Source organism: Caretta caretta, chromosome 18 (genome assembly GCF_965140235.1).
Source record: "Caretta caretta isolate rCarCar2 chromosome 18, rCarCar1.hap1, whole genome shotgun sequence".
NCBI lineage: Eukaryota > Metazoa > Chordata > Testudines > Cheloniidae > Caretta > Caretta caretta.
In genome coordinates, this window is record NC_134223.1 from 5,312,493 (window position 1) to 5,327,886 (window position 15,394).

Genomic DNA, 15,394 nt, shown 5'->3' on the forward strand with positions numbered 1-15,394 from the left:
TGTCCCTTAGGGGAACTGCAAGTGATTTCACTCTCAGGGTGACAGTCACGCAGTACGTAGAGCCAGCACAAGGCCTAGGCATCGCTGAAGTGCCATCTAGACCCTATTGTGAAGGACTAAGTGGGACTTCAGAGATGTCTCGGTCCTGTGCTGGCCCTTTGCATGGGAGTGAAGTGCATCCTCAGCACATCTTGGACCTGGTTATTCCATGTACTGAATCCAGTGAAGGCACTAGTAGCTGACAGTGTTCTGCACCTCCTAGGAGGCACTGAGCAGCTCGCAGTATTGGGCCATTGGTTGCCTTTGATCTCCATCACAGCTGGGCTACAGAGGCTTACAGTGATGAATTCAAGCATAAACACCAAGCAACAGACATAAAACTTCAAACAGGATGATCAAGGCTTATTGTTATCTTTTATTTGGCCTCATTTCCATGCAGGCACTTCAGCTGGCTCTTTGCCAAGGAGATTATAATTGACCCTAGCCAGTGACAGTGGTGTCTTAGTTACACAGTAACCACAGGGGAACCCTTTAAAAATCACACCTTGTTGTCTTCAGGTTAAAGGAAACCAGGTCCAAAGAACTTCGAGGCAAGGTGAGAGCTCAGAGGCACTTCCCGAGACTTCTGGTCACCATGAACACTCTCCTAAGTGCAGTTCTGTGTCTGTGCACCCTGGCAGCTTTCTCTGACTGTGTCACAGTCCAGGTAAGAGTTTTTTAATTCCTCCTGCAGCCCCAGGTGCATCACATAGGGCTAAGCAGGATTAGCCTGTGGCAACAAACTGGAAAATACCCGCGCTTCTGACAGTCTATCATTAGTTTAATCTTTAATAATACCCCAAAAGGGCAGGAAGCGATGAGCGTGCAATATGGCTGGTCATGCAGGAGGTTGCTACTGATGCGCTAACTTTGACCAGATTGTGTAAGGAATAAATTCCAATGTGAGCGGGCCCAGTTGTGTAGCGCGTGCCAATTCAGGAACAAAACCCCGCCTAATGTTTATTTTAAAAAACCCAAATCAACGAACCAAAAAATAGACAAACAAAAGACATGACATTGGCAAGCCACCACCTCGTTCGCTTTGCCTGTGTTTATATCCCTTCCCCACTCCCTGTCACCCTGCTCATGTGTTAAAGCCCTTCTCCACATTCTGCGCCAGTCCTTTGCATTTAGGTTGTAAGGTCTTTGAGGCAGGGTCTTTCTCTTACTCTGTTTGTTCAGCAAAATGGAGCTTTGATCTTGATGGACCCTCTTGGTGCTGCAATCAATAATACAAATAACACTTATAACCATGATCATAATCAGTTTCTTCCTCTGCTAGGCAGGTGGCTATTGGCTTGTCCCCCTCTGTCCCCTATAACTGCAGTAACCATGATGCCCCAGGTATTTCAGTACATAAATTTGGGTTTAACAGGTCCCTGGGTTTGATTTTAAACTAGTGCCTGAATTTTTTCGGAAATAACTGAGAACGTAGAAAGGTGCAGTGAGATAAAACTCAGCAGGCAGCCTACGTGTCAGACAAGGGGCAAATCTATTTAGGAAAGAGGTGGGGAGGATAAAGAATTTGGGATTAGAAAAAAAACCCATATACAACACACAAACTTAATGACCAGTATCACAAAGCCTAGTCAAAAATATCTAATAAAGCATAAGGTTTCCTCAAAATCAACACTTTCCTTCAGGAAAAGAGGGATTTTGGCTGAATTTTCCATTAGGAAAATCTAAACAAGTGTTTTATTCAGGTCAATATTAATGTATGTGTCCTCCTGAGCTGCCGCAGTGCCTCATGGGAGTTGTCGTTTGGGTGCCTCATGCTCCCATTCTACCCTATAGGCCATGGACAGACTACATTTCCCTTGATGCATCATGATGTCTTCCTGTGGCACATTGTGGTGCATCGTGGAACCGCCATGGTTCGGTAGGCCTGGTTACATCAGGGTATGTCAGCACTTGCTCACACAAGTGATCTGTAAGGCCTGCTCAGGCTTGTGTGGCCATGGTGTGACTCCTCTGCTCAGATACCTGTCAGCATCCTATCTCACCCTTCTCAGATGGACAGTAGAAGTGCAGAGGGTGGCTCTCATCCGCCTACCTGATCCTACTCCTTCCTGCTGGGGGCTGTTTGGCAAAGAGAAGCAGGTCCCACGAGGGATACTCCATAGGACTCTCCTCTCCTCTCCCTTATCTCCTCAGGCACCTTCTAGAGGCTGGGATTATATAAATGTTTACTGTCCCGAGTATAACTAATCTTACACTGGTATATCGCACCTTTCTATCCAAATGATCACAAAGCCACACAAACACTATGGGTGACTATGGACATTCAGCCATCTGCACAGGGCAGCATATGCCCTATCCACCACTTTCATCCCTTAGTTTGAAAGCTTGCTTTCCCTCTGGTTAGGATAAATGTCACCACAGAGACATAGGCATCACCTCACTTTACACTGAAATGCAACCGTCTCTAGGGTTGAATTAAAGCATGCCACGATTTCAAGACCAGAAGGGACTATTGTGATCATCTAGTCTGACCTCCTGTAGAACACAGGACACAGAACTGACCTGAAATAATTCCTGTCCGAAGTAGAGCAGATCTTTAAAAAAAACATCCAATCTCGACATTAAAATGGTCAGTGATGGAGAATCCACAACGACCCTTGGTAAATTGTTCCAATGGCTAATTACCCTCACTGTTAAAAAGGTATGTCTTATTTCCAGTCTGAATTTGTCTAGCTTCAACTTCCAGCCATTGGATTGTGTCAGACCTTTCTCGGACAGATTGAAGAGCCCATTCTTAAATATTTGTTCCCCATATAGATATGGATAAACTAGGGTCAAGTTGCCCCTTAACCTTCTCTATGTTAAAACTAGACAAATTGAGCCCCTTGAGTTTATTACAAAAGCCAGGTTTTCCAACCCTTTAATCATTCTCATGGCCCTTCTCTGAACCCTCTCCAGTGTATCAACAGCCCTTTTATAGAGCTCCACAATAAGAGTAGAGCAGTATCAGTAATAAGCTGACATAACTCTGCACCGTTTTTAATGCTTTGCAAACAGCAGTCAGGAAGTGAAGGGAAACTATTGTAAATAAATGGCAGCAGGTGGCAATCCTGAACCTGGCTTCTCCTAACACAACGGTTATAACCTGTAAAGGTCAGTCTGCCATGCTACATCAGGGGAGAACATAGGTCAGTTCATTAGAAAAAGGAGTCTGAAGGCCAGGAGATGACAATGCCAGCTGCTTTGCTGACTCACTCTGCAATCACTGGACCTCCCTTGTGCTTCATTCAGCCAAGCTGAGATAGCCGAGTGAAGAGCCCGAGCTTCTCTGGAAGCTGAAAGTGCTGGGGATGTGAGTGAGACAGGTGGGGGATCCTGGGACAGTGGCCAAGGTAAGTGGAGGAGAAGGCTGGAAAGGTGTGTGCAGCAGTGGAGGAACTTTGGGAAGTTGACTAATGCATTCAATGGGAGAATATCACCATGTTTTCTGTCCCACATCATCTGAGCAAATACCCTGTGTTGTCATGGATGCCTCCTCCTTCTGTGCACAAAGGAATTTCCATAACAGAACAACGCAAGGCTCCATCTAATCTAGTAGCCTGAATTTAGCAGTGTCCAGTGCCAGATGGTTCAAAGACACGTATAAAGTTGAGTTCTCCTGCATGCACCAGTCTTTATCCAACTGCCCTTGAACAGTCAAGGATTTCTGTAGCTTGGGGTATAAAATCCAGGGAATGGACCAAATTGTGGAGTTACTTTTGATTTACACCAGTGTAACAAAGAGTAATTTGGCCCCATCAGGGACTAGATTCTGCCACCATTGCTCCTGCTGAGTAATGTCACACTTCATGAGTATCCCACTGAAAATAAAGGGTCTATTTGTGTATTAAGGTTCTGCTCAAAGGGGGTAAAGATGGCTGTATGGAGACTTATGCTGGGATGTCTGGGCTAATGTGTGGGCTTCTACTAAGGTAGCCTTCTTAGAAGAAAGACTTAATCCATATACAAGGCTCTAGGACTCTCAAACTGCTGTAGACTGAAGAGGGACAGAGTGAGTTTCAGTGTGTGTCTCTCTTTGGCAGGTGGGAAAGTTCTCATTCTCCCTGGAGTCTGTGAAGAAGCTGAAAGACCTCATGGACAGTTCTGTGACCAGGAATCCACAGCTGCTTAGTGCCAGATCCGCCTCTCTGTGTGCCAGCCCTGACCTTCCCACGGAGTTCCTGAGTCTCTGTGACACAACAGATGCTGACCAGATATTTCAGGATTTACGTAGGTGTTTACTGTTGGTACCCTAGAAGCCAGCCATGTTCAGTAGGGAAAAATCCTGCCCTAAGCATCCCACAATGCTGCTTTGCCTTTCCACTCTCAGCACACTCTACTCCCCACATGCCCCAACGCTCTAGTACCCTGTGAGTCTCCAGGCTGAACATTGTGAGGCCATCGGATTCCCACTACAGTGTGGGGTTTGATTTCCCATTTCTCTCTCTGTCTTGGGGAGGATTTTCTCCCAGGAGAAATTCAGTGTTGATCAGCTGCGTGCAGCTCTTTCACTTCCTTCCCCTTGTGGTTCATGTACATTCCCTCAGAGACTCTGTCACCCTCCAGGAGGCCTGTGTCCCACCCCTCAGAGCAAAGGGGCTCTCTGTTTGGCTGTGAAGTGTGACAGGTATGTACTGACCAGGCACCATGGCTTGGAAGGGTCTGTGGCACTGTCAGCAGTTGGAGTGCCCCTGACATTAGAGGAAAGGGAGAAGCCAGCCCTAACCTTATCTGTTGTCTTTGATTTTAGAACCCATTGCAAGTTCCCCCGAGCTTTGTGAGATTTGTGCTTTTGCTGCATGTGCCGGCTGTTGAAGAGAGTCTTCCTCAGCCTCCAGCCCTGGGAGGTATTACAGCAGCACTGCTCCAGCGCCCTCCATTGCCCTTCAACCTCCGCTTTCTGCTGACTCGAGAAGACAAGACAGTAACACTATGACTCCTTCCATCTTCTCAACACCTCTCCCTCATGGCAGCTTCAGTATTGCCAGCACTGAACATTGAAAATCATCAGCCAGACCCCACCTCACAAATAAAAAATGATAAATCTGGAGGGGTTTTTTATTTGTCTTCTAGTTTCTGAGCCTATAGGGAACACTCCGGCCATGTTTTAGACATTTTCTCCTCTACTATGAGGGACGGAAACTTAAGTTTGTGTTTTAAATGATAGACTCTCACATAATCACTTGACTCCAGGAGCTGGTGCTTTACAATACACCAAATATCACAAAATGCACAATAAATTCAGAAGAGTTGGCAACACTGCTAAACCACACAAGAGCCAGCAACATGGTGTTCATTCTTATCTGTCCACCAGGCCTGCTCCCCACTCCATAAACCCATCATTTATTTATTAGGGAACAGGCAAAAAGCACTAATTTTCTTCAAACATACACTTCAAACCTTCATCTATTTTGAGATTTTAGCTAGAAATTAAACCTTCATTGAGCACTGAAAAATCTTTGGATGAGGATTTTTTAATTCCAATTTTAGGCCAAGACCGGGAATAGAACCATAAGGGCCAAAATTAAGCGTGTCAATAAAAGCTGTCCTCACGAACGCCCCAGTCCAGAAATCTCATTGGAACCTGATTCTGCAAGATTCTCAGGGTCAGGGCCTGATCCTGCAGGCTAGCTGCCCATACTTGATCACAAATAATTTCCCACGTCAATGTTTCCTTCGGAGCACAGGTGAGCAAATAACTGAGGTTTTGGTTTAGTGGCTGAACCAAACAATCTGGTTGACCTGAAACATATTTTTCATGTTTGTTTTGTTTTTTCTCACTGAAAGGAAAAAACCAAAAAAGAAAATGTTGTTACCCATCAAACTAAATATTTTGTTCAACCCAAAACAATTTTTTTCTATGTTTTCATTTAGTTTGCAAGTGATTTTTACCTTTCCTTTTTAAACACAAATCTAACTCCACTTGGAAATAAAACATTGTTTCAGAATAAAAAGAATGTTTCCTTTAAAACCTGTTGAGATGAAACATTTTGACTTTGGGGAATTCCACCCCCCACCCCCAGCTGAAACTGTCGCCTGAATTTGACCCAAATTCACAAATAGGTTTGGTGGACTACATTTTTCGGTGAATAAAATATTCATCTGAAAAATTTCAAGCCAGCTCAACTCCTGCGTCAGGACCAGCCAGTCAGAACAAAATAGAACAGCACCATGGCAGCAACTGCTCCTCCATGCTGCAGACAGACCCACACATCAGGAGTTAGGCAGAATGGATAGGAAAAGCATTACACATTTTTCAATTAACTACCCCAATGGGCAGGTGCCTACATCATCTCTAGCCCCCTAGGGGGCTGCGTCAGTAGAGAGCATGAAGACTGATGAAGCCTGGAGAGGGAACGGCTCTCTCCCTGCAGAAGTGGTCCCCCCAGCTCAGGCTTTGTGGAAAATTAGCAGAGCAGTGTGTGGGGCAAGTGTCGACTGACACTGCCCAGGCTAGGCATGTCTCGTGGAGAGATGATTTCAGCCTTCTATCTAGGTCTCTTTGTCCAGCAACTTCACCAGCACCAAAAAAATACAATTAAATGACAGGTTTCAGAGTAACAGCCGTGTTAGTCTGTATTCGCAAAAAGAAAAGGAGTACTTGTAGCACCTTAGAGACTAACCAATTTATTTGAGCATGAGCTTTCGTGAGCTACAGCTCACTTCATCGGATGTATACCGTGGAAACTGCAGCAGACTTTATATACACACAGAGATCATGAAACAATACCTCCTCCCACCCCACTGTCCTGCTGGTAATAGCTTATCTAAAGTGATCATCAAGTTGGGCCATTTCCAGCACAAATCCAGGTTTTCTCACCCTCCACCCCCCCACACAAATTCACTCTCCTGCTGGTGCTAGCCCATCCAAAGTGACAACTCTTTACATAATCAAGTCGGGCTATTTCCTGCATAAATCCAGGTTTTCTCACATCCCCCCCACCCCCATACACACACAAACTCACTCTCCTGCTGGTAATAGCTCATCTAAACTGACCACTCTCCAAGTTTAAATCCAAGTTAAACCAGAACATCTGGGGGGGGGTAGGAAAAAACAAGAGGAAACAGGCTACCTTGCGGTCAGGACTGTCCACTTGTGGAGAAACATGGCCTATGGCCAGCATAAGTAACATGCTGTATTTCTTTTCTCTGCCTCTTTGCATTGTGTGGGAACTATGCCAATAATGTGAGTTGTCTTTCTTCAGCTGACTGGCCAGTTCCACCCTCCCCTCTGAGTGGTCCCCAAGGGGAGTTCTTTCACCTTTCTTTCTAGTGAAGATTCACCCTCACTATTTACTCTCAGAATTTGAGAACATGGAGCAGAGAGAGCAATAAATGATTGTGTAAAGCACGCTCATGCAAACTTGAATTTCATGCATAGCAGCTTATAAACATAGTCAGAAGCCTTCCCACACACACTTTCCACAAATAAACAACACCATGTCCTCTCCCTTTAAAACTATTGTAACATTGCAGTCTGCCCTTCTGGCCTCCAGCCATCCACAGGCTCTTTTGTCTTCCAACAAAACAATCCAACCTGTGGCCTAAATTCTATTTTTGTGCAGAGACCTAAATTCTGTTTTACGTCTCTGTCTTGGACCTCTCTCCAAACCAACGTTCAACCCCTGACTCAGATAGGAATGACAAAAAATATCATTTTGTGTTTATTCAGGAAACCAGAGATGTCTTTTCCACATGCATTCATAGAATATCAGGGTTGGAAGGGACCTCAGGAGGTCATCTAGTCCAACCCCCTGCTCAAATCAGGACCAATCCCCACTTTTTTTTTGGCCCCAGATCCATAAATGGCCCCCTCAAGGATTGAACTCACAACCCTGGGTTTAGCAGACCAATGCTCAAAACTACTGAGCTATCCCTCCCCCCTAAAAAAAGCGGGGGGGCTTTGAGGCTCCCAGCCGGTCTTGCGGAACAAGGGGCTACTACCATTTACATCATTATTTACAACATTTCAAGCAATCATCTTGAATTCATTCAGCTGCAAACCTTCTCAAACCTAAAGCTTAGTTACCTTTTCTCCCCCAGAACCTCAACATACCCTGGTTTCAGGCTGACCTTGTGTTATTCTAACCTGATCAAAGCCAGCAAGTATTGGAAATCTGATAGGAAAGCAAAGATTTGACAGATTTCCCTTCTAAATTCCAGACCAAAATAAGCTTCTAAATTTCCTATTTATCCAAATTACAACTACGCATGGCTCCAGACCACCCACATGTTACCCATTGCTAACCAGGATAGGTGTGAATGACCAGTAGCATAGAGATGTCACAGAAAGAAATTCATATTTGGACGCACACATCTGGAGGCAAAGCCAGAGTCATGAAAGATTTAGTAAAGGAGGAAACTGAAACCTAATGTGGATACCTGTGAATACAGGAAGTGCTTGGATCAACCTTCAGCTGAGACTCAGCAAATAATAATGTGTGCAAGTCAGCAAGACATAAACATCAAAGGAAAGTTGGGTTTTATTTTCCATGCAAACAAATGAGGGTACCTTGATTTGCCTAATTCCAAACATTGTGAGATAGACACTAAACTAGAGTATCTGTGCTTTGCAGGGTGGGTACACTATAGCCAGACTTTGATACTTAGACCTGCCACAAAAAGCCAGCTGTTAATGATAATGTTAATTACAAAAGAAACATTAGTTATTGTGTGCATGAATGAGTGTCAATTTTCTAGTATGAATTTGTGACCAAAGTACCACTTAACCAGAAAAAATATCCACTGACAAGTAAGAATGTCCGGACTATTGTTTATTTATTTACTTATTTTTAACTATAATGCTTCTTTACATCTTTTTCTGTAAGTGGGAAATAACTTGCTGATATACAGAATATGGTAAGTGAACAAGACTTTATTTTTAGCCACGCAAACCTGAACAAAATACAGCGATATGTTTTACAATTAAAAAATGCACCTATTAATATATACAGAAGAACAGCATAACAATGTACAGGAGCTGTTATCTCAAAACTATTGAGATTAACAATTACGGTGATAAAAACCAAACCGGGTGACACCTGACAAGGATGTGTATTGTACTCTGTAAAGGTAGAAAAATTGTGTTTTCCTCATGTATATTTCAACTGCAATTACACCACAAGACCTGGATTGTGTGAAATATTAAAGTGTACCTGCTTGTTGCAGTATTGAGAGGTAAATGCACAAGTTATCACTACAGTCTTATTACTAAGAAGTCAGTGAAGGTGCAGCAGAAGAGCAGCAAACGCAAACGAAAAAAACTAAGGCTCACAGATCTCAAATGGCAGAAAATACACCTATCCCTAGATGAAATTATATAGCTTTATTATAAACACATCCACATCATAGGGGTGCACATACATGTAACACCCAGGAAGACATATGCACACAGCCAGCACAATCTCATGCACAAATCCTTTGCTACACGTACATAACTTAAGCAGTAAAGAAAAGATAGGAGTGGTGTGAGGAGCCTAGCAACTAACCATCAACTTGCCAGAACCCCACCAGGCTATAGAAAGGTCTCCCTTGAGTAGCCTCTTGCATCTTAGAAAAACAGATACCACAAAGAAAGGGAAATGTCCTGGAACCCTGGATTCCCATAGACCAAACCCAGGAACAATGAGAGTGGCTTGCTTCTAAGCTCAGGGGCCAAGCACTGCCAAGCAGAGAAAGAAACTGCTGATGCTGCCCTGGGCAGGAGGAGAAAGCCCCCTTGCCGGTGGTAGATCGTCAGTGTTCTGCAGCTCAGCACCTATGCTAAGGAATTTATTATTGCTGGGGTCAGGTCACAGGGTCCTCCTGGGAAAAATTCTTGAGGGGGGGGTATATTGGGTGGGGGGGGTTGCAGAGGGCGGCAGGGCAGGTGGTTGGTTCAGGCTGATCAGCAACATTAAGACAACTAAATGGACACTGAACCAATCCTGTCTTTAACCCCACGACTGCAGGTGAAGACAATCACACGCAGCGTTAGACCTCACAAAGTTTTTACAGGAGATGATATGATTCCCCAAGCCTCCCACCCATCCTAACAAAGCTTTGAGGAAAGTGAAGCCGTGACCCTGGCGTGGGTGTTGGAAGGGGATCTTCTTCGTGTTTCTCAGGGCTAGTCTACGCTAGACGCACTACATTGGCACAGCTGCACCGCATCTGGTGAACAGCTCTCTCATCAGCATAATAAATCCACCTCTGCAAGTGGAAGTCACTGTGTCGGCGGGAGAAGCTCTCCCACCGCTTAGGTCGGTGTAACTCACGTTGCTCAGGGGGTGGCTTATTCACACCCCCGAGCCACATAAGTCATACCAAAGTGGGTGGTAGTGGAGACCTGGCCTAAAAGAGAATAGCTTTGCCAGTGCAAATGATGCTGCAGGATAAATGCAGAGATTGCAGGGCTTGGCTGGCCCCCTATACGTGGTTTCATCCTTCCTCAGCGACAACCAGCGCAGGCTGCATTGGCGCAGATTTCGCATATATCCATGTCTTGGACAGCCACGTCTGTTCAAAAAGAAAAGAGAATATTTCAGTGATACTGTCAGGGCATTTCTGGAGGGGAATTGAGCAAGCACATCAGGGGACATAGAGACTCCTTCTCACTGCTGCTTTGGGAGCTTTAATAGTCACCCAAACAAAATAACAAGGGAAACTGCACCTTGTAAAGTCTGAGCTGATGAGCGAAATCTTTTACCAATACACTGGGGAAATAGTTATTCAGGGACTGAACCAGGAACACTCGGTAGCCCAAACCTGTGCTGTACAGAACCAAGATTTATCAAGTTTAAAGCCAGAAGGGACTATTAGATCATGTAGCCTGACTTCCTGGATATCCCAGGCCGTTGAATTTCACCCATTTATCCATGTATTGAGCCGATTAATTTGTGTTTCACTAAAACATCTCCAGAAAAACATCCAGACTCAACCTGAAGCCATCAAGAGATGGAGAATCGATCACCTCCCTTGGTACATAGTTCCCGTGGTTAATCACCCCTGCTGTTAAACATTTTGCCTTATTTCTGATTTGAACATGTCTGATTTTAGCTTCCAGCCCTCAGTTCTCATTCTTTCTCTGCTAGATGAAAGAGCCCTTTAGTATCTGGCGCTTGAGCTAACAGCTAGATTGTTCTCACATGTTGGAGTCTGGATTTGGTGACATTCAGGATACACATCTTTCCTTTGGACTGAGAGAGTCTAGTCCGGATGGTGCTTATCTGGGAAGGGCCACTTATAGCAGTCTTGATCTAGTGAGTTGTAGTGTTAGAATTTTTTTTCTGCAGTGCTCAGACAGCAAATAAAATTCAATGACAAACATTATAGGGTTTCATGCAGGAATCACTGGGAGAATTTTCTGGCCTGGGCTATGCAGGAGGTCCGACTAGATCAGGGGTGCCCAACCTACAGGCTGTATACGGCCCACCAGAGGATTTCATAAGGCCTGCAGTCTGTGTCAACACAATACACTAACGGCCGATTCATTGGCGTTTTGTCGTCATGTTTACAACATTTTAGTTTACACAAATGTGTAAACAGGTTGGTTCTAATTGTACAGTATTGTATCTAAATACATACACAACAAGATGAACGTAAAATAGAAATCAGTACAGGTGACTGTAAAGCTTATTAAAAATCTATAGAATCTGCATGGCACACACAAGGGTGTGCTTAGGGTTACGTGGCCCTCCAGTGTAAGAAGGTTCGGCACCACTGGACTAAATCATCACAATGGTCCCTTCTGGCTTTAAACTCAGCCAAGTTGTAGCAAGAACAATTCCCCTGGGGGAGCTATCCCCTGGTCGCTTCAGCTTGACTCAGGTAACTCCTGCATCAGCAGGTGTCACTACAGAAATCTCTGTGCTAGCTAGCGTCAACCTCAACACTGCTGCCGTCTCTACAGGGCCTGCGCGATCAGCAGCTGCTCTAAGGCCGAGAGCCGGGGGCAGCGCAGTTCTGTTTCTTCTGGCTGCCGCTCTCGAACGTTTGCGATTGAGCTACCGGGGCAACAAGGGAAGCTTGAGAGTAGCATTACGTACTCAGCCTGTTAAAAATGGCAGGGGCGTCGTCCCTTTGACATACGGGCTGAAATTCTTCGGGCAGCTCCGGGTTTGCACACACAGAAATGAAATTTGTCCTAGCCATCATATGGGGACTGGCTGTGGTGTTCACAGCCAAGAGTTCCTTCAGCTTCTTCACAGCCTCTAGCGGGAACGAGAATTCCCCCTCCTATTTAGAGAGAGCCAAAGCAATATGTCAAGCAAAGAGTCATTACACAGATCCCTCTCGCGCCACCAGAAGCCAGTGATGCCAAACACGTGCACAACGTTACATTCCAGTGGGAAAGGATGGTGCTCACGGTTGAGTTATTTTGGAACCGCAGGAGGGGGCCTGTTAGATTAGCACTCACTGTGGCCCAATTGGCAGTTCTTCAGTACAGAGACCTTTGAGATCACCTCACCATGTGACCAAGCTGGCCAATCAGCTAGCCAGAGGCTTTCTACCCATTGTACTGAACAGCAGCAGCTGCATGCAATATTGCACTTATCCCTGCCAGACCCTTCAGCTAAAAGTCTCATCTGCTCTGGAGTGTGGACAGAGAATGAAGAATGTACCCACTCCATGAGGAGGAACCCTGTCCTTTGCTGTGGTCCAAAAAGAGTCCTGTATTTTTATGTAAAAGCTGGCCCAGCCCTGTGGTGGTGACTACTATTTCTACTCAGCTTGGTACCAGCATCAGACGATGCTTAACAGATAGGCAACACTACGCATTTGCAGTCCAGTGGGAGAGGGATGGGTAGGTAGGAGGGAATAGACTAGGTGGAGTAGCAGGGCTTAGAGGAGCAGAGCTTGACTCATCGCCCCCTTCCTTTCCCACCAGACAGAATGTCTGTTCCTGGGCTGCAGAGCAGCCAGATTTTAGAATGGAAGTTGAAACATTTATTTGAAAATTATTTCTGTTTACATTCCACAGACACCACATGCCTCACAAAGCATCTTTTATGCATCTCTGCAATGTGCCATCAAGATCTGTGCCATATGTCAGGTACTTTGTTTACCCTACACAGCCCTTGAAAGCACATTGCAAAGTCACATGGATGTCAGTCACCATCTTGCCGAAGATGCTTTGTTGGTCATGTGGCTTCAAGGACATATGGAATGAAAGCAGGCAGAGGGATTTCACAAATCAACAGTGTCAGTGGGGTTTTTGCCTTGAGAAATCAGTTTGAACCTGGGGAAGCTGATCTGGCCCAAGCGAAAGGGCTAGAATCCTTTTCACAATTGAATTGCACAAGCATTCAGGTCTCATGAGTGACAGGGTGAAACCAAGATCAGTGAATATCAACACAGGGTTTAAAAAATACAAATGAACTTAACATTCTGTACAGTCACAGGTAATAGCCCTGCCCACGGAGCTGGGCTCAAAGTGCAAGGAGCTGGATGTTTAGAGCTGAGCTTCTTACACTCCTGCGTGAGTGTGTGCACGTGGCCACTCTTGGCAAGACATTTGGTTTGTTACTGGCAGTAGAATAAGAAAAGAGAACCAGGGGCAAACAGCACATTAAAGATATGAGAAAAGGCAAAAACAGGTTTTCAATTAAACGTGGCTTCATGGTGTATAAAAATAGCCATTGCTGCAGCCACAAGGCAGACAGGAAGTTGGAGATTTTTTTCCTTTCACAGAAAACCATCTGTTCCCACCCACAGTCCTTGAGCTCAGGATCAGCTTGGGAGAAAAGGAAGAGGTGACCTCACAATCAGCAGCACCCTGCCCCAGAAGGGGAAAAGAAGAGTAAAGCAAAGCGGAGCTACTGTATAACAGTTCCTGGCAGACCTGCCCTACACGCAGAGGCTTGATGAACAGCTGATGATATTATACACCTTGGCATTCCAATGAAGTTAGTGAAATGGCAATGGAATTCAGTGATCATAGGCTCCTGCTGGGGTCTGAGCACAGACAGAATTCTCTCTCTCTTGTTCTCTGTCTCTCTCGCACACACTCACCCGCCCCCTTTGGGTCACATTTGCAAAATAACACAGCACCCAACAGCTTCCCGTTGTTCCCAAAGGCCCCAAGAGTGCGTGCTGAGCACTTTTGATAATCTGGCCTTATTTACCACACCCCTTTTGATTTAATAGCCTTTAGATCCATTTTTTATTCCCTATGTGACATTTGTGCAGGCTCCGTCACATAAATTAGCTGATTATTTGCAGGAGGAACTTCTGCCTAGAAGCAGATTAGCCAGGTGGGCCAGAAATAACTTAGCCCCTTCTGTGAAATAGGAGATGTCCCTAATCACTATGTCTGGAGGTGCCTGGCAGCAGGCACATGCCAGGCCACCATCAGGCATACACTTGGCACTTATAGTCCAGAACATCTCTCATTGGAGGACTCCAAAGCATTTGTGAAAACGATCAAGTCTCACAAACCTAAATAAATACAAACCCCGTTATAAATAAAAACCCCATTATACAGATAAATGGAAGCACAGAGAAATGAAAACTGTGCATCCTGCTGAAGCTGTGGCATGGTGAGGATTAGAACCCATGAGTCTACTTTATAATCTCCTCTTCTAACCATGCTCCCTTGCATCACAGTTGATGAATCTGTAATAATTAAAGAACAGAGGCCTGAGAGCCCATGATCTCACCTGGACATAGACAGGCTGGGAGCTGGGCACCAGTATCAGAAGCATAACAGTTACTGGGAAAACAATGCCTTTCATGGCACCCGCAGGTTCTACTCCCTTTTCTTCTCAGGCTACGGCTTTTTTCTTGATTTGAGTGCTTCGCTCTCCTTTTCCAGTGTCTCTCTGGCTCCTTTTCTCTCTTCTCTCTGCTCCTTTGGATTCTAAATACTCAGTTCCTCTAGCAGGCAGGCCTGTTTCTTCCCCAATGGAAGGGAAGCTTTATAAGGCCTTCACACACCATTGACTTGGTCATTCATTAATTCAACCACTGATTGAGCAAATTTATTGCCAGGTAATTAACACTGAAAAGACTAATGGTTAACTACTTATCAACAGAGCAGGCCAGCCCCACCCATACAGGTCCCAATGTTTATGAGTCTCTTCAGGCCTGGGAAAGTGGCTATAGCACGAGGAACCACAAAATTCCAGCTCTTACGTGCCTAATCCCAACGTACTGTCTGTACCATGTCCCCCCATGTGGTGTGTCCTTAATTTCCCGGCCAGCTCATGTGTCCGCAGTGTTCTGAGAACGAAAGAGGATTGGAAAGAGATAAGAGGCATTTGGCCACTTGAAGCAACTGCTGGTCACTTGGCTCGCTCCTGGAACTCCAATGAGTAAGGAATGCAGTGAGGGATCTGGGGGATTTGAATGTGCTCAGGACCCGAGGTACCTGCAG

The 15,394-nt window shown here is 45.2% G+C and overlaps 2 protein-coding genes across 2 annotated transcripts; one reads left to right on the top strand and one right to left on the bottom strand.

Moving 5' to 3' along the window:
* The first annotated feature begins 569 nt into the window (after positions 1-569).
* Positions 570-5,078, top strand: GUCA2A (guanylate cyclase activator 2A). Its single transcript, XM_048824934.2, has 3 exons — positions 570-706; positions 4,083-4,269; positions 4,790-5,078. Exons 1-3 carry the CDS (start codon positions 635-637, stop codon positions 4,852-4,854), a joined length of 324 nt encoding a protein of 107 aa, XP_048680891.1. The 5' UTR covers positions 570-634; the 3' UTR covers positions 4,855-5,078.
* A 3,818-nt stretch (positions 5,079-8,896) lies between these two features.
* GUCA2B (guanylate cyclase activator 2B) lies at positions 8,897-14,902 on the bottom strand. Its single transcript, XM_048824932.2, has 3 exons — positions 14,679-14,902; positions 12,066-12,255; positions 8,897-10,536 (listed from the first exon to the last, which is right to left on the bottom strand). Exons 1-3 carry the CDS (start codon positions 14,751-14,753, stop codon positions 10,469-10,471), a joined length of 333 nt encoding a protein of 110 aa, XP_048680889.1. The 5' UTR covers positions 14,754-14,902; the 3' UTR covers positions 8,897-10,468.
* Positions 14,903-15,394: the final 492 nt, after the last annotated feature.